The sequence below is a fragment of the Fukomys damarensis genome, unplaced genomic scaffold (assembly GCF_012274545.1).
Source record: "Fukomys damarensis isolate Sample0158 unplaced genomic scaffold, DMR_v1.0_HiC HiC_scaffold_11, whole genome shotgun sequence".
Lineage (NCBI taxonomy): Eukaryota > Metazoa > Chordata > Mammalia > Rodentia > Bathyergidae > Fukomys > Fukomys damarensis.
Window position 1 is genome coordinate 794,208 of NW_022900923.1, and position 25,656 is coordinate 819,863.

Here is a 25,656-nt window from a genome sequence, read left to right on the forward strand (position 1 = left end):
CTCAGCTTCGCGCCGCTCCCGCCCGGCGCGCCTCAGCCGCCACCCGCCTCAGGCAAGGATACGAAGTACACGGAGAGGAAGATTAGCGCGCAGCAGTCCAGCAGAGAGAAGATAAACACCACCGCCTCCATCCTCCGCCGCTGTGGTAGCTCCCTGCTCCAAAAACAGCCCGCCCGCCGCCTGCCTCAAAGGACCGCCTGCCTCAAAGGCCCGCTCACGTCACAGGCCCGCGTCGCGTGTGGCGCGCTTCCGAGCCCAGCTGTATGCCGGGAGTTGTAGTCTAAGAACGGCTGTCGGTGCTGAGGCATGCTGGGAAGTGTACTCCGTCGGCGCGAGCGCTTTCAAGAGATAGAGTTTCTACATTACCTGGTAACTCCAGATATGGTGACGGACAGTTAGTGAAGAGTATTTACTGAATGCAGATAGGCTTGCTACCCAGAAAGAGCTGTTTGCCTTGTGTTATGGTTTGGGTCTTATACCAGTCGCCTGTTGAATCTTAACAGATGACCCTGTAAGGAGCGGGGCTGATGGTAGGAAGTGAGGTCACTAGGGGCGGGCTCTGGAGGGTGGGGGAACCTCACTGTACTGCGCAGGCGCCTGGCGGGGCCTCAGCTACCTATGTTCGGCGTTCTGCGCTTCCTGTTTCTGGTACTCTGTGGTAGCAGAGAGAAGCTGAACCCCGCGCGGGGGAGAAACTGTCGCTAGTACCTGCCCTAGCCCTGGCACTTGTTAGGTGAAACACGCGAGCGATTTTCTTCCCGAAGCGCAGATCTAGCCGTGCACACCGGGCTCCGCGGTGATCTCCCAGCGCTCAGTTTTTCAGAGTGTCCTCTCCGAATTTTAAGATCTAGAAAAACTGCATGCATTACCCTTACCACCCATTCACTCATTAACACACCTCCCTACAGTTACTCCCTGCACCCCGCAGAACCAAAGAACCAGGAAGACTAATTGGACGCTGCCTTGGTGGTTGGGGAGGCGCGGGCACTGAAGTAGCCCCTACCTGGAAGGCCGGTCGGCTGGAGAGGAGTAATAGCCCCGCGAGGTAAGGACACCGGGCTCACCTGCCAGGCGTGCGGCCCGTGCACGTGCGGTGCGTGGATCAACATGAGGAGCACCTGGGGAACGTGGGGTGGGGGAGTCTGCGGGCTTGCCGCGTGCACTGCGTGGGGAAAAGGCAGGAAAGTAAACCCACGAGTGACTGGCCCTTGTGAGTACTTGCCGGGGAACCCTGGAGGCTGAGTGAGACAGCCAGGCGGAGGAACCACGTGGAAGCAGAAATCTGAAGGAGAGCCGCGGGAAGGTGTGCAGGCGGTGTTTCGCAAGGCACAGTGACAGAAGCTCGATGTGACCCCGTTAGAAATAAAGGTAGAGGTGGAGGTGGGGATCCTAGCATGGCTGAAGCAGAGAGGAGTGAGACAGACGAGAATTCAGGCACAGGCAGGAGTTAACTGTTATTCTCGTATGAGAAATCAGTGGAGAGTGTCAAGGAGTGTAGTACTTCGATCTGATTTACATATACAATATTGCCTGGCTGTGTGGTGAAATGAAAGGGGGTAAGTTTGTCAGCCTGGAGGTCACTTGGAAAATAGAATAGACGGGAATTACTGTAAAGGCAAAACCAACTGGAGTTGCCTGACACAGCTGGGGTTCTTAGATTCATTAAGGGCTCGCTCATAGGTTAAAGCTAGCAGTACAATCTACAGATACTACATCAGCTATTGCTGTGTATTGTATCTTGTCCACAAGCCACATGAATACTAATCTCACTAACTGCTTTTCTTACATGCCAAGAAAGTTACTTTAGGTTATGATAAAACTAACAAATTCTATTTTTTTTTTCCTGGTTCCAGAGATGAAACTCAGGTCCTTGCACTTGTGAGGCACAACCACTGAGCTAAATCTCTGGTCCCAAATTCTATTCATTTTTGTATCCATTGTACTTTGTATCCTGTCAATAGCAGATGCTTAGTAAATGATTGCTGAGTGAATCACTCAAATCAGGAAAGGTTTTATTAAAACTGGTTTAAATTTTATTAAACACAAGCTTCATCTCACATTCTTTCTGAAGTTGAACATGAAAGTGACTATCCTACATTCTTTCTTTGTTGTTTTATCCTAAGAAAATATAAAAGCTGGCATCATAATGAATAGTAATTACTAAATTTCCATTTTTAGTTATGATAGTTTTTGTCTCTTATACCTAAAAACTCAAAACATGGTTGCAATGTCAAAACTGAAGAATACAAACTTTGGGATAAGAAAATGGCCATGATAAAAAGCCAATAATTAGCTGTGTGTGGTGACCCCCATGCCTGTAATCCCAGCACTTGGGAGGCTGAGGCAGGAGGATTGTCACAAGTTTGAGACCATCCTACACTGTAGTAAGACCCTGTCTTGTATCTGAATATATTATGGGAAAGCTCAGAGGAGTGGGCTAGCTCCCCACAGGTGGCTTCTAGGGCAGGAGGGACCCAAGACCCTCAGAGGCAAAGCCTGGCCAGGCCAGTCAGCCACAGTATTCCTTACTTCCTCTTTCCTACACTCTTTCCCTTGCAATTGCAAGGATAGCCAGCCCACTCCTCTGAGCTTTCCCCACCCATGCATCACTTTTGGGGTACCTAGACACCCTACTTTGTTCTCCCTGACCCAGTGGCAAATGAGGATGAATGACAGACTCGGAGTTACTTTAACATGTGGGCAGCCAGGGGGCTCTGGCCTCTTAATAGGCAGAGCCCCCAGCTTCTGGTTTATCTTGCCTTTATTCACCTAAACACAGTACGACGATCAAAGTAACACAAGATTCCTCTTATCCATTAGTATGTGCTCAGGTAAACAACTTAATCTCAGCTGTCTTAACTCTTACCTAGTACCTGTAATGTGCAATCACCCCTGAGTGCAGCTTTTCTCCTATGTGTTCACACAGGCCAATTAGGCCTCAATTCTCCTCTGGTCTCCCACAAAATAGAAAAAGAATATAGAAAAATATTGAAATAAAAAATTAGTTCTTTCAAAATATTAAATTGAAAAATCTGGGGTTGGCTGGGGATTTAGCTCAGTGGCACTGCACCTACTTCCCAAACGCAAGGTCCTGAGTTCAATCCCTGATACCAGAAAAAAAATTGAAAAATCCGTAGCTACATAGACTAAACAAAAATAACTCAATACTACTAAAATCAGAAATGGACATGATGCTGATTCATGTCTGATACCAGCACTGGGTGCTGAGGCAAGAGGATCACCTCGAGTTTGAGGCCAGCCTGGGCTATATAGTTCAAGGTCAGGCTGAACTACGTAGTTAGACCCTGTCTCAAAAATAACAACTAAAAGGAAGAAACAGACATGATGACGTTACTACTGACTCTACAGAAACAGGATGGATAATGAGAGGGTACTATGAAGTTACACACCAACAAATTGGACAACCTAGATAAACTCTCAGAAACACAAAACTATCAAAAGTAAATCTGAGCCGAGCATGGTGGCTCACGCCTGTAATCCCAGCACTTGGGAAGCTGAGGCAGGAGGATCGCTGTGAGTTCGAGACCAGCATGGGCTACATAGTGAGTTCCAGGTCAGTCTCCACTACATAGTGAGACCCTGTCTCCAAAAAAAAAAAGGTAAATCTGGAAGAAATAGAAAATCTGAATAGACTTCTGACTGGTAAAATTTAATTGCTACCAGGTATGGTGGCAGACACCTATAATCCCAGCTACTTCAGAGTTTGAGGCAGGAGGATTGCAAATTTGATGCCAGCCTGCACAATTTAGAAAAACACAAATTCTTAAAAACATTCATAAATGATTCAGCAGTTCTACTCCTAAGTATATATATCCAAAAAATTGAAAGCAAGATCTCAAAGGGTGGTATTTGTTCACTCAAGGCAGCATTAATTACAGTTGCTACAACATGGAATCAACTCACGTGAACGTAACATGTACATATATGTAATGTTGCTCAGGTTAGCAGGAAGAAATTCTGATATGTGCTACAACATGGGTGAGTCCCGAGGACATTCAAGGAAATCAGCTAGTCATAAAAAGTCAAATACATATGATTCTGCTTACATGAGGTGCTCAGAGTAGTAGTTAAAAAAAAAAAAAAACACAGAAAATAGAATGACAGTTCCAGGAGCTGAGGAAAAAAGAGTTAAACCCCAGTATGATGGAAGAGAGACATGAAAGAATCAGGAAGTGAAGTTGGAGCCAGGCAGATACTTTAAGTATTGTAGTGGGAAATATATCCTTAACAGGCACTTGAAAACCATTGCAGAGGATGGACATCTGACCTGAACTCTTCCGAGTGATGTCAGCAGTGACCTTGGCATTGGCCACTTAGGTTCATGGGCTCAAGTTCCTTTGCTTATCGCTGACCAATCAGAAGCTATACATTTTGGTAAAAAGGAAAAAGATTTGTTCAGAGCTGGCTCCCAGGAGATGGAGGGGCCCATTCGCCTCAGGTCACTGTCTCCCACGTATAGGTTGGTAAGGGTCTTTCATGGTAAGGGACAGAGAGAGGAGGAGCACAAACCAGTCACATCTCCAGCTTACTTTACCACTCCACCTTCAGCTCCTTTTTGGTTTTTTGTTGTTGTTGTTGTTGTTGTTTTGTTTTTAAAACAGGGTCTCACTATGTGCCCCAGGCTGGCCTTGAATTTGAAGTGATCCTCCTGCCTCAGCCTCCAAAGTGCTGGGATTAACAAGGCTGCACCAACATGCCCAACTCTCCTCTTCCTCTTTTCTTGTGAAAAGGCAACAGAATTCCAACCTCCTCCGCTGGTGGCATCTACAGATTCTGTCATTTCTTTTGGGCAGAGAAGAGGAGGTGTTGGTTATGTGCTCAGCAGGAAGGACTGAAGTGGCTTATTTCTAAAAGAAAAAAAAATCTAGCTTTTAAAGTTCCATTTTGCAGTGAAGTTACAACATGGGTAAGATGATAAAGTTAGAAGATAAAAGTTAGGTGTTAACGTCTTAACCCCTCCTACATCCATGTCCTCGTGGCCCCGTTCAGTACACTACTTAGGTGGCACTTAATACTGTTATGAGCCACTTAAGACCTGACATTGGAATGTTGAAAACAAATCAAGTAAACAGAAACTTAAAACCTGCAACTTCTGACAAATTTATTTTTAACTTACAAATTTTGTACGCTTGTAGCACATGATTACATTCCTCATGGAGAGTTGATACAAATACATTTCTTTTGGGGGAATGAGTGAATCAGTAATCATATGATAAACCTCTTTGGGCAGAACGTCCACTAAAGAAAAATGTGGGATCCTTCTGACCGTGCTCAAAAAATCCGTTGATAGCCCGGGTGTTGGGGCACACGCCTGTAAACCCAGCACCTGGGACGCTGAGGCAGGAGCATTGCTATGAGTTCGTGGCCAGCCTGAAGTAATTGCTCGTTTCAACACCCCACCGCCCAGAAATGCAAAACAATCTGTTGGCCAAAGCGTATGAGCTAGTGAGGTCTAAAAGCAGAGGAATGGCCTACTCCTCCAGGTAACGTTACGTTTTATGTGCGCACCGGCCCTGGTGCGGGTCTCCAGACTGAGGTGCCTGAGGAACCGTCCGCAGCGCGGCCCAGCCCCCTCGGGCAGGTCGGCGTCCGCCCAGCGGCATTTTGCTTCCTCTTTAGACTCGTCGGCCGGTCCAGGCTAACAAACGCGTTCGGAAAGGGGAGCACAACGAACAGCCACAGGCCACTTCCGGTGGGCGATGAGGGGCGTGTCGCCCCGGGTTGCTTCCGGTAGCCGGAGGGTTTTCCTAGGGCCACTTCCGGTGGGCTGCTTCCGGTAGGCGGGGAGACTGCCTTGAGGCCACTTTCTGTTGGCTGGTTCGGGACGCAAAGCCAAGGAGACTGGCTTCCGGAAGAGGCGATGCGGTCGCCTTGGTGTTGCTTCGGTAGGCCCGAGAGGCCAGCAGAGTAAGCGGCTTCTGGACAGCGGAGGACTCTGGTCGCGTGGGCGTCGCCGTACGGCGTGAGAAAGAGGCCCCTGGCGCCATGCGGCCGCGGCTGGCGGTGCCGGCTGACCGCAGGCTGAAGCAGCGGGTAGTGCAGGTGAACGGGGCCGGGGAGGTGGTGCCCGCGCGGGTCCCCTGTTCGTGGCCTCGGTTTGCAGGCGCTCATTCTATGGTGTCTGGGGCCAGCAGCAATAAGTACGCAGTAGATCGTTCCTGAAGCGGGAAGGGCCGAGGAGCTGAGGGCGTGGTCCGGATAACTCGGCGGCCGCTTGGAAAATACCCGCGTGGGCGAACGGCGTGCTCCTTTCCCCTTAAGCTCGGCTGCCTGGGAGCGGGCGCCGGCTCAGCGCCTGTTTCGCAGTAGTACTTGCAGGATTTTTTCGTTTTATCGCAGCGTCCTCTAAAAACCAAGTCTCCAAAGATGTGGCCGAAGGCGCACTGCCTCGAGGCAGCACGTCGGAACCACCGTCCCGCGGCGAGCCTGTCCTTTGCGTGACCACCGCGAGGGGGCTGCAGCTCCGGTGGCTGCGGCCACGGCCCGGTGACGACCCGACCTGATGGATTGTTCGGTGGCTTTTAGCGGTGGTCTGGGCCTGCGTATCACGTAGAACAGTTTGCATTGAAGCGTGGTGTGTTTGAGTAGCCTCTCGCCTCTTGATTGCAATCACCGGATTTGAAACGCTGAATGTTTTCTTTGTCATATTTCCTGTTTTAGTACCTCGCCAGTAATAGATGTGGCAAATATGTGGACACTGGAGTCTTAGCATCTGATTTGCAAAGAATGTACAGGTAAAAGAAAGTAGTTTCCTTCCTCCCACCCCTCCCATTTAAAAGTTTTAATGATGCTTAATTTCACATTGATATCAGTGCCTGATGCCATTGATCTCCAGTTCAAAAGCTTGGAACTCATTTGTCACACATTTATACACTGTGTTGGGGGGGGGACTTTTTACCCTTGAGCACCTTTAAGTTGAATTAAATAACAAGGAAATGTAAGGCAAATATGGATTGAGGGATATTTTTATGCCCTAGCTGGCTGAACCCTTCAAAAATTTCAGTGTCACAAAGAAGGTAGAACGATTATTATAAATTAAAAGGGACTAAAGAGATATGACACCCAAGTCAATGCATGAACCGTCGCACTTTACATTAAAATTTTAAAATCCAGTATTTTGGGTGAACAATTTGAAAAGTTATCATATGGGCTATACATTAGATCTCATTCATCTAAAATTTGTGCTGAATGTACTATGGCTGTATAAATACGTTTGTGTACAGATTTTTAGGTGAAGTGTGAAATTTTTCAAATGACTACACTATCTTGGTAAAAAGACATAAGTAAAACGTGTCAAAATGTTAATTTGAGAATATAGGTTAAAATGCGTGAATGTTTATTATTTCAGGATTTAAGTTGCCTTGAAATTTCAAAATAAAAACATTTAAAGAAAAAGAACTAGTAAAAGGATCAAGAAAAAGTAAAAAATATAAACTTAGACGTCGTCTACCTGAGCTTGGTGGCATACGCCTGTAATCCCAGCACTCTTTGGAGGCTGAAGCAGGAGGATTGCTCCCAGTTTGAGGCCAGGCAAGGCTGCAGAGTGAGTTCAAGGCCAGCCTGAACTACAGAGCATCACCCTGCCCAGAAAAAGTTGTCTGAGAAAAGGTTCATGGCCAGTGAATACTGACATACATGATTTTGCAACTTTGTGTCATCCATTTAGATTAAACTTAATGAAAAAGTAGTTGTGGAGACCACTGTACTAAAATCTGTGGGGTTTTCTTTTTTCTTTTCCAGTATGGACTACGGCCGAAGAAAAAGGAATGCTTTTAAGATTCAGGTAGAAAAAGGTGAGTCCTTTAGAGCTGAATTATCAGTAGTTATAGAAAAGACTTTCAGTTCATGGCATTTTTGTTTGTTTGTTTTAGTATTTAACATACTTAGTAGTGAGAAGGAGTTTAAGAATCTAACAGAATTAGAAGATGAGCATCTGACAAAAAGACCAAGACAAGGCGGAGAGGATAATGAGTAAGTTATACAAAATGGAGGGTTTTACCCCCAGAGTGTTACATTCATATCAAACTTTCATTGGCACTTCATGGTGAACAAAGCCCTGGGTAATACTTCTAACCTCCTCTCCATGTCCTTTCTTCCAGCTGTACTGAACACTCAGTATTCATTCCCCAAAGACATTACACTATTTCTTTGTGCCCTTGTGTGTTTGCTTAAGTATATGTTTCAGCCTTCAAGTGAGTTGAGGTGTTAATTGCTTTGTTAGACCCTTTTAGACACCCAATTTTGTGTTTCCGTAGCTTATTAGAAATATTTCTTAATGAGAACCAAGACCTGTCAAGTGAAGGTACAGGATCCCAGTAATGAATGTAACTGTATTGTAGACCTAGATTGTACCAATAAACTCAATCCCAGCATTTGGGAGGCTGATCGGTGCAAGTTGGAGGCCATCTTTACACTACATATTTCAGCACTACCCTGAACTTCGAGGTGAGACCTTGTCTCAGAAAAGTAGAAAAATATTTCTAATTGTTAGCATATCATTTTTTTTTCTTAGCATATCATTTGGTTTTTACTTTTTGGAAATTTTATACTTTTTGTATTACTGATGAAGTTGTTTCATTATCTTTTTCTCTGCTTGATATAATGGGAAGTACATCAAAAGGTGCCTAATGATTTTGTTTAAGAAGTAATGTTGAGGGGTTTTTAAATAATTTTATTCAGGTGTAATTGATGCAGAATAAGCTATACATTTTAACAGTACACAAATTGTTGATTTTTTACATATGTGTATATGCTCAGTAAACCATCACAAGACAACATTTCTGTCAACCTCCAAAGATTTCATGTTCTCTTTAGTCCCCATTTCCAAACACCCATTGGCTTGCTTTCTGTTTCTATAGGTTAGACTGCATTTTCTAAAATTTTGAATGAATAGAATCATCCAGTATATATTTTTAAAGTTCCGATCTTTCCCCTAACATGATTTGATATCTACCAGGGTTGTTGCATATCTTAGTAGTGTATTGCTTTTTATTGGTAGTTATGGATGTGCCACAATCTCTGAATTTATCTGTTGATGGGACAGTTGAATTGCTGCCAATATTTAACTGTTACAAATATGCTAAAACCATTTATGTCCGCATCTTTGTGTGGACAATAGTTTTACTTCTCTGAAATTTTTAACTAAAAAAAATTTATTTTTATTGATATATTTTTTAAGAAGACGATTTATTTGAAGAAGGGAAGAGAGGACAGATAGCCACTCTGGACAAGTAGGAAGTACTTGAAAGTGAAATACTCCCCCTACTTATTTATTTATTTATTTATTTTTATTGGAGACAAGGTCTTGCAGCCCAGGCTGACCTCGAATTTAGATTCTCCTGCCTCAGCCTCCAAGTTGCTGGGATTATAGGCATGTGGCACCACACTTGATTTTTTCTCTTTCTTTTTTTTTTGTTTTTGTTTTTGTTTTTTTTTGAGACAGGGTCTCACTATATAGTTGAGACTGACCTGGAACTCACTATGTAGCCCAGGCTGGTCTCGAACTCACAGCGATCCTCCTGCCTCAGCCTCCTGAGTGCTGGGATTACAGGAGTGTGCCACCACGCCCAGCCTTTTCTTTCTTTCTTAATGTCAATTTTGCTGAATTGTGTTTTTAAAGAAATTTGTCCCCTGGGCACAGTGGCACATGCTTGTAATCTGAGCAGTTGGGAAGTGAGACAGGGTATCATGAGTTAGAGGATAATTTGGGGTACATAGGCTCTGTCTTTCCCCAAAAAATAAAAATAAATAAAACAAAAGAAATTGCCCATTTTGTCTAAAGTGTGGAATTTGTTGGTATAATTGTTTTTGCAGTCTTCTCTTGTTATTTAGTATCTGTAGGATATATGGTCCTATCCATGGCAGAGTAGTACGCCACTGTATTTTTTTAAATAAATTTTCTTTCTCTTCTCACTGTTTATAGCTGAAACTTTTTCATTTGATTTTTTCACAATTTTCATCTCTTAACTTCCTATTTGGATATTTGGTTGTTTCTGTTTGCACTGTTATGTAATTACTAATCCTCTAATGCATAGTATATATATCTTTGTACACATCACATTGCTTTTTTATGTTAAATTCCTGACCTGGAATTTCTGAGGGCAGAGATATTAACGTATTTGAGATTGCTGGCACATTTGGAGGTATTTTATAAAAAAGTTATCCTACTGTGTTCTCTCAACAACTCTGCATAAAGGGCATACTTCTCTGCATTCTTGTAATCCTACTTAAACTATTAGAAGTTTAATGTTCCATGTCCAAAATGCTTGGGGCTACAAGTGTTTCAGATTTCACATTTTTCGGGGTTTGGAACCAACTAAGCAAAAAATTCGTTACTGTTTCATATGTACCTGTATATACATAGATTGAAGATACTTTTGTACAGTATTTTTAGTATGCCTGCTTTTTCACTGCAACTATTTCATAGGTCTGGTGTGACATACTTTACTTTTGGTGGCATGTTGGTGCTCAAGTTTCACATTGTTGTTGAACATTGTATATTTTGTATTTTCAGATAAGGGTTACTCAACTTGCTTATAGGAAGTCATATTGTTTATATTTGAAATTTTATTTGATTTTTTGAGACAGGGTCTCAATATGTAATTCAGGCTGCCTTGAACTTAATACGTAGCCTAAGCTGGCTTCAAACTTGAGGCAATTGTCCTTCCTCAGCCTCCCAAGCACTGGGATCATAGGCATGCACCACCACACCTGGTTCTTACGAAATTTGTTGATAACTGGTAAGGTCAGAAATTTTGTGTGTGTGAATTGGTTGCTTATGTTTTTTGTTTTTTTCTTCTCTTTTATTTGAGAAATAGTTGAATTAGTGTCAGAGCTCTTTGCATAAAATAGCCCCCTTCTCTCCCACTCCCTGTGGTACTGGGGATTAAACCCAAGGCCTTCTCACTGATTTACATCATTGCCCTTTTTTATTTTGAGGCAGGGTCTGGCTAAGTTGCTAAGTTGCCTCAGCTTCCCAGAGGCCTAGGATTACAGCCTGCTGCCCTACATCTTCAATAGTACCTCTTTTTTTTTAAATATTCATTGCAAATGTTTGTCCCATTTTGCCCTTTGCCTTTTATTTTGGTTTGCAATATCTCCTTTTTTTAATTCTGCTTGCTGAATCATAGATTTTAAATTTTTAAAAAATTTTTACAGTGTCTTTGATTAGAGAAATTTTGCATTTTTAATATAACCTTTTCCATTATGGCTTAAGCTGATATGTTTAGAATAGTTTCTTTCACAGAAATATATAAAATGGTATTACCTATACTCATATTTAACTCTTTAACCTACTTGGAGTTGGATTTTTTGGTTTTGTTTTGTTTTGGGTAGAGTATAAATTGTAGAGCAGCCCGTCACAGTTGCTAATCCACCATTTTTACACCAATCAGAAATGTATCAGTTTGTAGTTATTAAATGTTCAGTTTTTGGTTATCTTTTGAGACAGAGTCTAACTATGTAGTTTAGGCTGGCCTTGAACTCAGTGTAGCCCAGGTTAGCCTAGAGCTCTTGGTGATCCTCCTGCCTCAGCCTTGCACATGCTAGGATTACAGGTGTACACCACCACACCTGGCTAAGGTGGATTTTTGAATCCCAGTTTCTGTGCTTCCAGAGTTTGGACTTTTTAACCACTTTAGTATTTTGCCTTAATATATTTACTTGCTTTAGATAGTAATTTTTAAGGATGCAATAGAAACGCCTTTAAATCATTTTCCCCTCTTTTTTTACTGAGGTGTACTGAAAGCTCTTCTGATGGTGATTCAAATGTAGAAGATTACACAGATCCACAGGTAAGCTAGATATTTACCAGGCCCACTTTGATAATTTAAAAATATCATTATGTTCCCCTCAAGGAAAAAAAGCATTAACAGACAGTAAGAGACATTGAACACTGGTGCAATGATGGATTTTTATGTTTATGGTCAGTTATATGCAGGAAGGGGGAAGAGAACAGTCAGAAATAAGGGTAAACACAAATAGAAAGGGATTAATAGTAAACGTTGAGAAAATATATTTCATGCAAAAGTGCTGGCATTATTGATGCTTAGGTTTAACTAAGATGTGGCAGTTATTTATAACTTGATCATTTATTGGTAAATTTGTTTTTTAATGTATTAAAGGAATGAGACTGAGTTATATATGATCTAGTTCTGAGTTGATGGAATAGGAATGACTCTCACTTCCAGTTTGTTTTCATACTTTCTTGTATTTTTTGAAAAGTAACCAGGCCAGGGATTTAGCTCAATGGGTCCACCACCTGCCTCGCAAGCACAAGGTCCTGAATTCAATCCCCAGTACCAAAATAAAAAAAGCAGCCATACTTTTTGTTTTAGTCACCGATTATGAATTGACCCTCCATGAACTTGGAGTGTTGGTAGGAATAAATCTTTTTGAATAGTAAGTGCTTAGTTGGCAAATCCTCTTACTGTAAATGCCTATGCATTCTGATTGTAAATATTACAAGAAGAATTCATTGAAAATACAATTTAGAAAACTTATTAGTATAGGAAATGGAGCCTTTCTTGAATGCCTGTTGAATAATTTATACTAAAATCCTATTTCTGCCAGTCAGCAAACCACATGAACACTTCACTGCTCTCTCTATATCGGAAAGGAAATCCTGATTCTGTTTCAAATACTCCAGAGATGCAGCAAAGAGAAACTACTGCTTCAACACCACAGCTGAGTTCTAAAACGGGCTCCATTCCTTTGAAGACTCCTGCCAGAGAGTCTGAGGGAGGATGGTTTATTGAAAGAACCCCACATGGAAAGAAAAACAGTTTTTTCTTGGAGCCATCGGCCGAGAAGAGTAATCATAAGCCTTTATATGAGGTACTGGTATTTTCATAGTAGAATTGTAGTGCCACATAGTTGGAGTACTTTACAATCCCTTTATTAAATGTAATGTCAAGTAGAAACTTGAATTTTACAAAAGTCATAGGAGCTTGATCACTTTGCACTAGTGCTGTCATCGCTAGTCTAGTCAAAGCCTGTCTTAACTACTGAAGTAGACTTCCGATGGGATTCTGTGTCCTGTCGTGTTTTTATGGTGCTGGGAATGGAACCCAAGGCCTCAGTCTCATCCCCTACTCTCGTCTTCTTCCACTTCCCTCCTCGGCTTTAGCCACAGTAGCCTCCTGATGTTTCTAGGACACACTCACCAAACTCTAGGACACGTTCTGTGGGCTCCTGTGGCTCACTCCATCAGGTTTTCACAGCTGTTCGCATGTAATCCTTGCCTTTCATTAGACGGAAAATAGCATGGTGTCAGATTCTGTTTCTGTGTTCTCTCCTTTCCATGGTACTCAGGGTTGGACCTGGATCCTTCGCACTGCCTCCCTGGTTGTTTTTAGTAGCCTTTAATTTTATCTTTTAAATTAATTTTATTTCGTACACTTCTGGTATACATAATGATCACATTCATCATGGGGAATTTGTACTGTACATAATATACCTTGATTCTTCTATTCTTTTTTTTTGCCATTCCCCTCCCCTCCTTTCAACCTTCCCCTTGTTATTTACAAAAGCTTTGTTTCTATATTTTTTCTTTCTATTCTTTTTTTCTTTTCCCTTCCCTTTCTCTCCCCTACCCTTGTTCTGTTTCCCATGTGAATATTTTCTTCTTACTCTCCAATATTTCCATTTTGGTCCTTATTTATACTTTCGGTTTCTCATATAACGCAATATTTAAACATGTGTCAGATTTTTTTTTTTTTCCTAGTACTGGTAATTGAACTCAGTACCTTACACTTGCCAGGCAAGCATGGCACCACTGAGCTGCATCCCTGGCCTCCTATTTATTTCACTTAAAAGTATGATTTTTGCGGGGGGGCGGGTACCGGGGATCGAACTCAGGTCCTTGTGCTTGTGAGGCAGGTGCCAGAACCACTGAGCTAAATTCCCGGACCTTAAAAGTACGAATTTTTAATTTTGAGACAGGTGTCTCACTAAGCTGCCTAAGCTGGCCTTAAATTTGTGATCCTTGAAGAGAGTTAGGATTATAGATGTGTGCCACCATGCTCAGCTGGGTACTTCCTATTGCCCAACCCCCACCCCTTTTTTTTTTAAGCACTTACACGGTAACTTGATCTTACTTTTTATTGTGGGGTTTGGGAGGGGGTGGTACCAGGGATTGAACTCGGAATTTTTTTTTTAACTTGCTCTTCGTCTCCCTACATGAGACTTGTTCCAGGAGAGTAATGACTGAGTTTTAATGTGTCCTGGGATAAAATAGTCTGCCTCATGGCAGTCAATGAGTTTGATAAATTAGTACCTAATGGGCTTCCTGAGGCACACATTTACTAAAAATAATTGCTTTGGTTATAATTAGAGTTGATGGTTTTATGCAGAAGAAAGATTGTGGCTGAAACTGCAATGTAATGTTTTGCTCTGTTCAAAATAATGTCTCACGATGTCTTCATTAGTACATATATTATGAAAATGTGTAGAATAGGCAGATATCTTTTTTTAAAAACCTTTAAAATTGAGATTTGCCGTACCTGAGATAAAATGTAGCTTATGAATTATCACAGTGAACATGCTGGGTGCTTTCCTAAACTGATTAAGGCATGGCTGAGTGAGAGGGGCTTTGAAATCCCCTGGCCCCACTGGATGGCTCCTTGTCCATTCATGGTGGCTGGCATTCATGGTGGCTGGTGCTGGTGCAACAAAGGAGCTGAACTTTAATTTAAATGTAAATTTAAAACGTACTCAGTTGAGTTTTTCAAAACCTCTAAATATGTATGAAACAACTTAGGTATGTGAATTTCCATTTTTAGGTATAAATTTTACAAGATCTAAATAGAAATCAAGGGCTTCCCATGAAAATTTAGTGTTCGAATTAAGATGTGCTGTTAAAGTACACGTTTGACTTTGAGAACTTACTGTAAAACATCTCATTAATAATTTTTTTAACTATGTTGAAATGAGAGTGTTTGGATGCACAGTTAAATAAAATAGATGGTTGCCTGGGATGTAACTCAGTGGAGGAGTGCTTGCTTAGTATGTGCAAGGCCCTGAGTTCAATCGCCAGCATCAGGGGAAAAAAATTAAGTGAGTTTTATGTATTTTTATTGTCTGTTATTATTTTTATTGTTTATTTGCCATGGGTACTGAATCCAGGGAGGGCCTTGTACATGCTGAGCAAGCAGTCTACAGTTAAGCTACATCCAGTCCTATTTTCCATTTTTAAATGGTTACTAGAATATATAAAATTAGATACATGACTTGCATTATATTTCTCTTGGACAGTGCTGTGCTGGTTGGTTTCCACACACCAAGCCCTTGTTTTAGAAAACCTTTTTTTGTGTGTGTGGTGGTGGTGATGGTGCAGTACTTGGGTTTGAATTGCAGGGGCTTCACTCTACCGTCAAGCCGTGTATCTCCAATCCTTTTTATTAAGATGCAGTCTTGCCAAGTTATGCAGGCTGGGCTCAAACTTCAATTCTTCTGTCTCAGCCTCTTGAGTAGCTGGAATTACAGATGCCACCATTCCTGGCTTCTCTTTCAAGTTATTAGCTGAGTATGTCTTTTCCAAGTATCTTTTCTTTGACCACCTGGTATGGAGAACATTATGGTTGTTAAATTTTTGACTTAATGTTGATTCATATTTTTGCCTGTCAAAGCAGTGCGGTAGTCAAATTTAATTTTGTGAATCGTCAGGTAGACATTTATTTTAAACACCAACTATGAGACCTCTCAGTGAGAAAAGGTTTTACCAGTGTCCTGAATGGAGAAGCTTACAGTTCAGAAAAGAGAAAAGGAATCACCCAAATGCAAAGCAAAATCCATAACCTGTAATAGCTACAAATGCAGTGGGTGGAGTGTTGCATGGAGGAGATTAAGTCAACTGGAAGAAAGAAAATTTTCAGATGTTAGGCTTTTATCTGAACTTTAAGGTTATGGGAAAGGACATCCCTAGCAGTTGGTATCCTTAAGCAAAGTGAGAATAGCTAACAGGTGAAAGTGCTACAACAGGAATGGAGTGTTTTATGTCATGTCCATCTTTAAAAAAAACTTTTTCAATATTGGTATTGTGGCTTACTTAAATTTCTTCCCAGGATACAAAAGATTTTTATCCTTTGGAGAGTGATAAAAAAAGAAAAGGCAACATAAAGGGCAGAGGAAACAAATGGAAAAAAGAAGATCTTCAGGAAGTAGATGGAGAAATAGAAGCTGTCCTGCAAAAGAAAGGTGAGATGCCATTGTGGGTAGTAGTGATTGTGTTTGCTTCGAGGAAGCATATATTCTAATTTATTTGCTTGAGAGACTTTTGTGTGTACTTTTACTGGAAAATATTTCTGTATCTAATAGTCCTTTAATAGTGAGTTCACACTGAATCACTAACCTGCTCATCTCTTTTTGTTTCTTTACCAGCTAAAACCAGAGGGCTAGAATTGCAGATCTCCAATGTGAAGTTTGAAGATGTTGGAGGCAATGATGTGACATTAAAAGTTAGTTCCTATTCCGAATTTTACCTCCAGTGGGCATATTGCTAATCAGTTACACCAACAGAGCTTACCCCTTTGTTTTATGAACTGGTGCTGACAAGGAAACTTGGGAAGGTGAAAAGAGCAAACCTGTTTTGTACCCTTCGGGGTATTTGCGGATGAGAGAAGTGTGTTACTCTCAACTTTTTCACCTCTTCATGATGTGCATAGGGTACAAGCTTTGTGTGTGATCTTATTTTAATGGTACTGATAGTCAAGTCATTGCTGCTTTTTAATGTCCCCCATTTTGTCAGGTTGGTGAGTTAATTGTGTTACATCTATACAGTAGACATTTTTACAGCTTTAAAAAATAGAACTTCAGAGATTATTGATGAAGTTACATTGTAGATACTAGAACCAGGATTCAAGCCTGAGCCTAATAAAAAGCTTACTACTGTTTTGTTTTTATGAAAAATAAAGCATTTCATTCCGCCTTTGCTCTGTTTTGCGCTGAGGAAGGTAACTGCATTTTTCCCTACCAGGAAGTCTGCCAGATGCTCATACACATGCGTCATCCAGAGGTGTACCACCACCTGGGCATTGTGCCGCCTCGAGGTGTTCTCCTTCATGGGCCCCCTGGTTGTGGGAAGACATTGCTCGCACATGCAATTGCTGGGGTGAGACTGGCTGATACTTTTTCACTTTTGCTATTTTTGTTGTTACTATGTTTTGTGTTTTTTCTTGGCCAACTTCAGATAGATCTGATATCACTCAGAGAGTATGGTCATGAGAAATGGTCTTTTTATCTCTGTCTTGCTGCTTTTTATGGGATTTTAAAAAGTCAGTTACTGGGCCAGGGATATAGCTCAGTAGCACTGTGCACCTGCCTTGCAAGTGCAAGGTCCTGACTTTGATCTCTGGTACCAAAAAAAAAAAAGTTGATTACTACATACATGACAAAGAGTGAATGAGAAACAAGAATACAATTTTAAACAACTCTTTTAAATAATAGTTTATGTTGTAGTTATTTCCCTTTCCTTTTAACCAAATAATTCTAAGAGCAACACAGTAAAAAAATACTAGTACTGCTTTTATATAGGTAAATTCATTCAAAATTTCTTTTTCATGTTTCTACTTTTTTGGTGTTAAAATATCTTTTCTAGATGGTTATACAGAATACCTGACAAAATAAAGTTAGTGATTTTATTTTAGCCCTATAAGATTTTTTTAGAAATTATTGGGTAGTAAAATGCAAAATATCCAAGTAACTTAAGATCATTGAATAGCATATTATACTAGTCATTAACAGATTAATGTTCTGCAAAAGAAAATCTTTATTTATTTATTTTTGTTGTATCTTGGGATCGAACTCGGGACCTTGCACTTGAGAGTCAGGCAATGGCACCACTGAGTTAAATCTCCAGCCCAAGAAAATTTTTTTTTTTTTTTTGGTACCAGGGTTTGAACTCTGGACCTTGCACTTGTGAGGCAGGCAGCAGAACCACTGAGCTAAATCCCCGGCCCAAGAAAATCAGTTTTAAAGAACTTGAATGTTCATTTGTTTTGTTGAATAAATCTGTTGTGTGGCTGCTGCATGGCAAATGTTGGAATATGGCAATAAGTACAAAAAATTAGTTTTAATATGAAAGGGAGACATTAAACTAATTCATGTCCACAAATGCAGTATGTAGTAATTATAGAAGGTGGAACAAAAAGTATAGAATCCTGTGTAGAGTTTTGGGACATCTAGGTTCGAGTCAGGGTCAAAAGTATGATTGAGGAAGTGAAATTTCAGGATAGCCCGAATGGTTTATTGCCATTTGCACTGATGGAATTCCTGATCTTTTTTTTTTTCCTCTTTTTTTTTTTTTTTTTTTTTTTTTTTGAGACAGGGTCTCGCTATTCTGTCCAGGCTGGCCTCAAATGTACGGCCATCCTCCTGCCTCAGCCTCCGGAGAGAAGATTCATTTTTACCACAGATCTTGGCAACTTTGGCACAGTATTTTTTCCTTTCCTCAGTAACTCGAGAACTTTCACCTTTCCACTTCTACTGCTAATTCCTAGTCCTTTTCATTTATTTTTTACTTTGAAACAGTCTCATTAAGTCATTAGCACATTCCCAGTGGCTTGAACCACCAATGGCATGACTGTCCCATTGGGAGGCTTGTATCACCAGTGGTAGAAATGGATCTAATAACCTTTATTACTAATAAAGTTTAAAAGTCTATAAAGGACTGAATCTGCTTGGTTGCTTGAATTTGATTTATTACTGCCTAGATATAAATTAATAACTATTCAGGCCAATTATTACAATAGGGCCAGGGATTTAGCTTAGTGCTGCCACACTGCTCACCTTGCAAGCACCAAGTTCTGAGTTCGATCCTCAGTACCAAAAAAAAAAATTGCAATAACCAAATCATTAAAAGACATTTATGTTGACTAATAGTTTATCAACAATTCTCTAAATTTTAACGTGGAAATCTTACATATACCCCTTTGCTGGTATAAAAAATATGCATTTACAACTGCTGTACCACAAATTAGCGGTATTACCATTTTTTAATACCATTTTAGTGCTTTCCATAAGGAACTGTAATATGACATGTGGTCTGCTAAATCAATGCCTTTCTTTACACTATTGTAATCAAAGAGCCCCAGAAAAATGGCACAGGCTGCCTTTTGGGACAGTTTTCATCATAGCGGTGGTTCAAGCTGATGTAAGGATTGAATTCAAAGCAGAGCCACCCAGCGCAAGACATAAATTATCTCCCCATCATGAACATGTTAAGTTGCTTGGACTGGGCTTGAACTTGTGATCTTCCTGCCTCAGGGTCCCACAGTGCTGATATTACTGGCATATGGTTCATGCCGGGCTTCTCTTCCGTAAAGAGCCTACCTTGAATAGTAACTGGCTATGGTAGGCTGAAGAAATGCAAGCAGGGCGTGTGTGGGAAACAACTCTGCCATTTCTCATGTAATCAGATCACCGATACAGTTGTTTTAGCTCAATCCTAAGTGGGGGAATTGTATTTCTTCATATTTAAGGGGTGATAGATTTTTATAGTGACATTAGTAAAGTGAAAACAGGTAGAAAGTCTCTGCTTAATGTGTTTTCATAAATTATCAGTCCTTTTCATGGGATCAACTCACAAAGATGAAGTTCCTAGGGAAATCAGTCATATTAACAATGTAACTTTGGTGAGGGGCTGGGTTGGAAACACTAAGGTTAATATTTGAATATTTGGTCATGCTTTTACATGTTTGTGCACAGGAACTTGACCTGCCGCTCCTGAAAGTGGCTGCTCCAGAGATTGTGTCGGGAGTTTCTGGGGAATCTGAACAGAAGCTCAGAGACTTATTTGAAGAAGCTGTGGTGAGTTAGCTAAGGGCTAATGTCAGGTTGTCAGATGTTACACACTTTCTCTGATTAGCGGTTCTTTTTTTACGCATGGCAATTGGCAACACATGACACCTAAATATTTAAAGTAGATTTAATGATGATGGGCTCTTATATAAGTAATCTGTTTGATGTGAAATCAAACATAAAGGTAATTTGTAGGAAGTTCTGGGCTGTCACACCCAGTAGTCATATGTTGAATATGTATATCATCTTTAGGACATTTTCATTCATTTTTACTTTATTCAGTGTAGGTTTGATCAGACAACTAAGCACTGTGAACATTGTTAGATCTAGGCTTATTGCGTTATCAAAGAAACCATAAAAATACCAGAATAAACACTTCTATTTGTATAATTGAAGCTGTATAAAGAAAACTCTACTAGATAATTAGATTGGATTTTACCCTAATCATAATTTCTATATTTAAAAATTGGCACTTTTCTTTTTTGGCTTTTACGTTACTGGAAGGTGAAAAAAAAATTTGGAAGGTGATGTATACATCCCATTAAAGTTTTACCTTATCAGGCCAGGGATTTAGCTCAATGGTTCCACTGCCTGCCTCCAAGCACAAGGTCCCGAGTTGGATCCCTGGTGTCCAAAAAATAAAAGTTTTACCTTTTTATTTCTTGGTCCTTGGCTATGGTCAAGTATAAAATTTTTTATCTTCAACACAGCATATTGGTTAAGCATCCATACTTTGAGTGAGAAAGGTAGGTGCAGATCCTGTGCTACATGTGATGTTGGACAAGATATTTAACCACTTGTTCCCTCAATTTCCTTACTTGTAAATATGGGTAATAGGGCTGGGGGTTTAGCTCAGTGGTGTCACTCCCTGCCTCATAAGCGCAAGGACCCAGGTTTGATCCCTGGTACCAAAAAAATATATATGGGCAATAATATGCCTAAATCTTACATTGTCGTTGAGAGTATTTATAGCTAGAACCCTGTAAATATTAGCCATCATGTTATACACACTTGAACAGAAATTACTTGAACAGTTAGAAATTATCACTGTGGCTAAAACTAAAAGATACTGAAAAATTTAATTTCATGTCTTTATTTGCATCTAGGGTATATATATAATGGCTGCTGAACATGTCTGGTACAACTGCTAGAGGCTGGTGTGAAATTAGAAGTTAAATTATATCTTAGCAGTGATTTGAGCGGTAACTAAGAAAAGATATTTCAGGGGGAGAATATTTTAAAATAAGAGTGGAGCCCCTCTACTTGGTGCTTGGTTTGTTGTGTAGGCTGACAGCGTGTGGGCATGATAAGGAAGGATGCAGAGAAAGGTGGGAAAGGCAGTGTGCAAAGCCAAGCTGACTCCTTCTGTGGTGCCTCCTGTTTTCCAAAATGTGCCAATTCTGTGGTTCAGTGACATATATAGCTACGGATAGGTAGTAAGTTTTGTGTTTGTGGTAAACACAATGCTGAGTAATGATAAAAGAGACAAATGACAATTTTGGGACATGAATTTTGTATTTTCTCTAAATTAGTACTGTACTTAACAATCAGTGTTCAGTAAAGACATGATTTAGCAGCCTCTTCCTTGAGCTCAAAAGGTGAAAGATCAGAAAAGGTAGTTCATTCTGCCTTAGCCTCCTGGGTTCTAGGATTACAGAGGTGTACCAGCACACCTGGCTTTTATTAATTTATTTATTTGTCAGGATCTTGATATGTAGTTCAGGCTGGCTTTGAACTCAACTGTGTGGCCCATGCTAGCCTTAAACTCTCATGGCAATCCCCCTGCCTTAGCCTCCCAGCTGTGTGCCACTATACCCAGCTTTTAATTTTTTATTAATATGGAAATTTTTCTGTTGGTAAAAATACTCATAACATTTGTAGTGAACTTAGGATTTCTTATTTAAAATTTTAAAAGTTTATATTCTTTATGATAGAAAATGTCTACAAAAGAATTTCAGTAGATGTATCAAAATGTGGATTGATGAAAAGACTGTGATAGCCTACCTATAGTCTCTTTCTGTCCTCTTTTAAACATCTTGGTCCCCTTTAAGACACAGAAATCAGACCTAACACTGTGAGGGTAATTTTTTTTTTTTTTTGAGACAGGGTCTCACTGTGTAGTTGAGACTGACCTGGAACTCACTATGTAGCCCAAGTTGGTCTCCAACTCACAGAGATCCTCCTGCCTCGGCCTCCCAAGTGCTGGGATTACAGGCATGCGCTACCATGCCCAACTTGTGAGGGTAATTCTTTCAGTGAATGATACTTGATCTTTAAAATGCTAAAAAATGCACATAGGGAATATATGTTTGATTGTCTCTCTGTGATATTTTTATTTCTAGTCAAGTGCTCCATGTATTGTTTTCATTGATGAAATTGACGCTATTACTCCCAAAAGAGAAGTTGCTTCAAAAGATATGGAACGAAGAATTGTAGCTCAGCTTCTATCCTGTATGGATGGTTAGTTTCAATAACGAATTCATTTAAAGATAATGCATTTCATAAAACAGTATAAGTCATACGTAAAGATATAAAATATTCAAACAGTAAATGTCACAGTGTAAAATAAGAAATCTTTCTTTTATAAGACTAAAACCCTACTTTAATTTGTGAAATGTATCTTATTTACATCCACATATACTAACACCTTGTTTTGCTTTTCATAATTCTGGCATTGCACCATACACTCTGTTCTCCATCTTATTTGTCCCTTAACAGTATGCCTTGGAAATATTTCCACATTTTTTTTAACCTGTTTGAAACTGATATCAGTTAAGATAGAAATGCCATATTGGGTTTAAACATTCCCACACTGATGGATATTTAAGTTGTTTTCAATCTTTTTTGCTTCAAGGGAATGTTCTTAGAAAGGGCCTTTTTGGTGCACATGTATTTTTCTATAAGTAGTAGAAATTGAGTTGATAGTTGAAAATTATCTGTTTTAAATTTTTATGGGAAGCTGGATACGGTGGCCCACGCCCAGGCTAAGGCAGGAGGAGTTCAAGGCCATCCTGGACTATATGATGAGACTGTCTGAAAACCAAAAAAGAAGAGATGTTTTTTGCTTTTTAATGGAAGAGGGAAATTACCTTCTAAGAGTTTGCAGTTTACATATCCCCAACACTGTATGAGTCTCCCTTTTTCACATTACCAATTATTTAAACTTGAGCCAATCTGTTTATTGAACGTTGGTATCTCAGTTAATTTTAATTTGCATTTTCCAATTGTGGCTATTCATCTTTTTTATTTCTTTGGCTGTTTGTATCATCTCCGAAATCTTTTCTTATTCCTCTGCCCATTGCTCTATTATCTTTTAAAAAATGGCTTGTAGGTTGAGGGTGTAGCTGAGTGGCAGAATGTTTGCCTAACCTGTGGGATGCCCTATTTGATTCCCAGCATCACTAGATTTGAAGGAGTACTTTTTTTTGAGATAGGGTCTCACTGTGTCGTTGAGACTGACCTGGAACTCACCATGTAGCCCAGGCTGGTCTGGAACTCACGGCGATCCTCCTGCCTCAGCCTCTGGAGTGCTGGGATTACAGGGGTGTGCTACCATGCCCGGCTTGAAGGAGTACTTTTAACATGGCACAAATTTTCTCCCTGTCTGTAACTTGTTTTTAATTTGTTAATTTAGGTATCAGGGATCAAAATCAGAACCTTTCATTAGTAAGGCAGGCACAGTGCCGCTGAGCTAAATCCCTGACCCCTGTTTTTGACTTATTTTTAAAATATAATTATGAGATGCACATTTGGGGGATAGGAATCAGAAATTTTAGAATCAGATTCTACCTCCTTTGAAATTCTATCTGCTTTTCTATGTATATTTTGTGTACACAGGAAAGATTGAAGTAGTACATATTTTGTGTTCCTTGTGCCAATTTCAAGTTGCTTATTCTGTTACTTTATTTTATTTGTGGTAGTGTTATTGAGGCCTATATTCTGAAAAGAGCTTTTCATAGATTTTTCTACCTAAACAATATAGTATCATGATTTTTTGTTTTGTTTTTGAGGGGTTTGGAGGGGCGGTGTTGAGGCAAGGTCTCACTGTGTAGATTAGGCTGGCTTGGAACTCCCTATGTGGCCCAGGCAGTCCTTGAATTCAAGGTGATCCTCCTGCCTCACCCTCCCAAGAGCTGGGATCAAGGTGTGCACCACTACACCCAGCTAAATCCTCATGATTTAATTTGCATCTTCCTCCTTCCTGTAAGGGAGTGTAACTTCAGATTCCCTGCTGTTCAATCCTGGTTCACATGGAAGAAATAACATTTAGGAAAGATAAACATTAAACCTTGCATTCTGTCCATTCCTTTAAAAAATATCTCTAGATGAAGGCAGAACAGCTTGGACTTTTGTGCCCTGTGTCTGAACCTGATTCGTCATCCTTCTGAGACATACTGCTATCATCCTTAGTTTCCCCATTGTCGTATGCACACCTTGCCCAAACATACTACGTGTGCTCCAGTCTCTGTTTTTACACATTCTGTATAGAATTTCGTTAAACTGTATCTTTGTTTCTCAAAATCATATTCATCTTTCAGACTTTTCTGAAATGTTATTGCTTCCTTAACTCTTCTGTTGCAGTTCGTAATACTTTCCTTGTTTTACAGCAGTGTTTTTTTTTATATAGTACCAATCACTGTATCACAACCCTTGTCTTATACTGTTTTCTTATATACTTAAATTTCTGAATAGATCATAGTAACTGAGAACAAATTTGGTATTTTGTCTTCCCCATACTCTTTACATGGTAGACATATAATAAATGTTAGTATTTTATATGTATATTTAAAAGACATATCTGTTAAAATGTGCAATACTTTTAAAGTATTGAGTGATTTGTATAAGAATTGTTGCCCTCGGAGTCAGCTGTTTTGTTCACCTCTCATCTGTAGCTGGTTCTTACAGATCTGAATAATGTGGCTGCTACCGCTCAAGTCCTAGTCATTGGAGCTACAAACCGACCAGACTCATTAGACCCTGCTTTGAGACGTGCAGGAAGGTTTGACCGAGAAATATGCCTAGGTATCCCAGATGAAGCTTCCAGGGAAAGGTATATTTATTCTTACTAAATGATGTCATATTGCTCCTATTTCATTATCTAGAAATACTGTATAGCCTTTTTCATCAGTGACACTGATTTGGAAAGGAAAAAGTCCACATAACAATGCTTAAAGAAAACAGCTTACTCATCAATAGGATAACTGTTCAGGGTGTTTTTCAGCAGTGATTAGAGAGACTTAGGTGCTCACATTCATTGCTCTGGTCTTGATAATAGTGGCCTGTGATTTTTAGTGCTCACCAGTTGAGGGCAGTGTCTGGAGCCATGGGATAGAGCAGTACTGGCTGGGCCACAATGGCAGAACCTCCTCCACATGTTTCAGCTTCTGCACTAGCCTAAGACCATGGGTCAGTGAGAGAGTTGAACGCCTTGCTTTCTAGGACCAGGCCTTCATTGGTATTAAATATCCAGAGAGCAAATAGATGTCCACCAGTGAACAAAAATAAAACTATAATAAAAAATATCTCAGGAAGCACTGTTTAGGTAGTAGAATAGAGATCTTGTGAGAAGTGCTCTGAACTATTACATTGATAATGGCTACTCTCTTAACCTCACTAAAGTTTGGTGTAATCACCAACCACTTTTAGGAACAGTGGTAAATAAAGGAAGATAATAGTCATAGGGTATTGGCTTCATCTTCATACACAGTCTGGAGTGATGCATAGTTGCTGTCCTAGGATGCCCACTTCCATCAGAAACCTACACTGGCTGTTTCCTTTCTTGGGTCCCCAGTTGCTAGAACCCACCCACCTTGTCTTTTTTTTTTTTTTTTTTTTTTTTTT

At 40.2% G+C, this 25,656-nt stretch overlaps 2 protein-coding genes across 9 annotated transcripts in view; one reads left to right on the forward strand and one right to left on the reverse strand.

The window, feature by feature from the left end:
- Positions 1 to 195, reverse strand: part of Cnih4 (cornichon family AMPA receptor auxiliary protein 4) — a 23,510-nt gene extending 23,315 nt beyond the window's left edge. For all 4 annotated transcript variants that reach the window (XR_783925.2, XM_010642452.3, XM_010642454.1 and 1 more), the window contains exon 1: positions 63 to 195. Coding sequence is in view for 3 of the 4 variants with exons in the window: in XM_010642452.3 (XP_010640754.1) it covers positions 63 to 131 (69 nt within the window). In the remaining variant the exon portion in view is untranslated. The remainder of the gene's footprint in view (positions 1 to 62) is intronic.
- A 104-nt stretch (positions 196 to 299) lies between these two features.
- Nvl (nuclear VCP like) overlaps positions 300 to 25,656 on the forward strand; it is a 62,082-nt gene continuing 36,725 nt past the window's right edge. Inside the window, exons 1-13 of one of the 5 annotated variants that reach the window (XM_010642448.3) lie at positions 300 to 369; positions 909 to 1,045; positions 6,682 to 6,755; positions 7,762 to 7,814; positions 7,893 to 7,992; positions 11,756 to 11,813; positions 12,592 to 12,855; positions 16,083 to 16,215; positions 16,399 to 16,475; positions 16,994 to 17,128; positions 19,723 to 19,824; positions 22,158 to 22,275; positions 24,721 to 24,865. In XM_010642448.3, coding sequence (XP_010640750.1) covers positions 6,748 to 6,755; positions 7,762 to 7,814; positions 7,893 to 7,992; positions 11,756 to 11,813; positions 12,592 to 12,855; positions 16,083 to 16,215; positions 16,399 to 16,475; positions 16,994 to 17,128; positions 19,723 to 19,824; positions 22,158 to 22,275; positions 24,721 to 24,865 — 1,193 coding nt within the window. In that variant the 5' untranslated portion in view covers positions 300 to 369; positions 909 to 1,045; positions 6,682 to 6,747. Of the gene's footprint in view, positions 370 to 582; positions 734 to 908; positions 1,046 to 5,769; positions 6,064 to 6,681; positions 6,756 to 7,761; positions 7,815 to 7,892; positions 7,993 to 11,755; positions 11,814 to 12,591; positions 12,856 to 16,082; positions 16,216 to 16,398; positions 16,476 to 16,993; positions 17,129 to 19,722; positions 19,825 to 22,157; positions 22,276 to 24,720; positions 24,866 to 25,656 lie in introns of those variants that run through there. The other 4 variants (XM_010642450.2, XM_010642449.3, XM_010642446.3 and 1 more) reach the window with 4 other exon arrangements.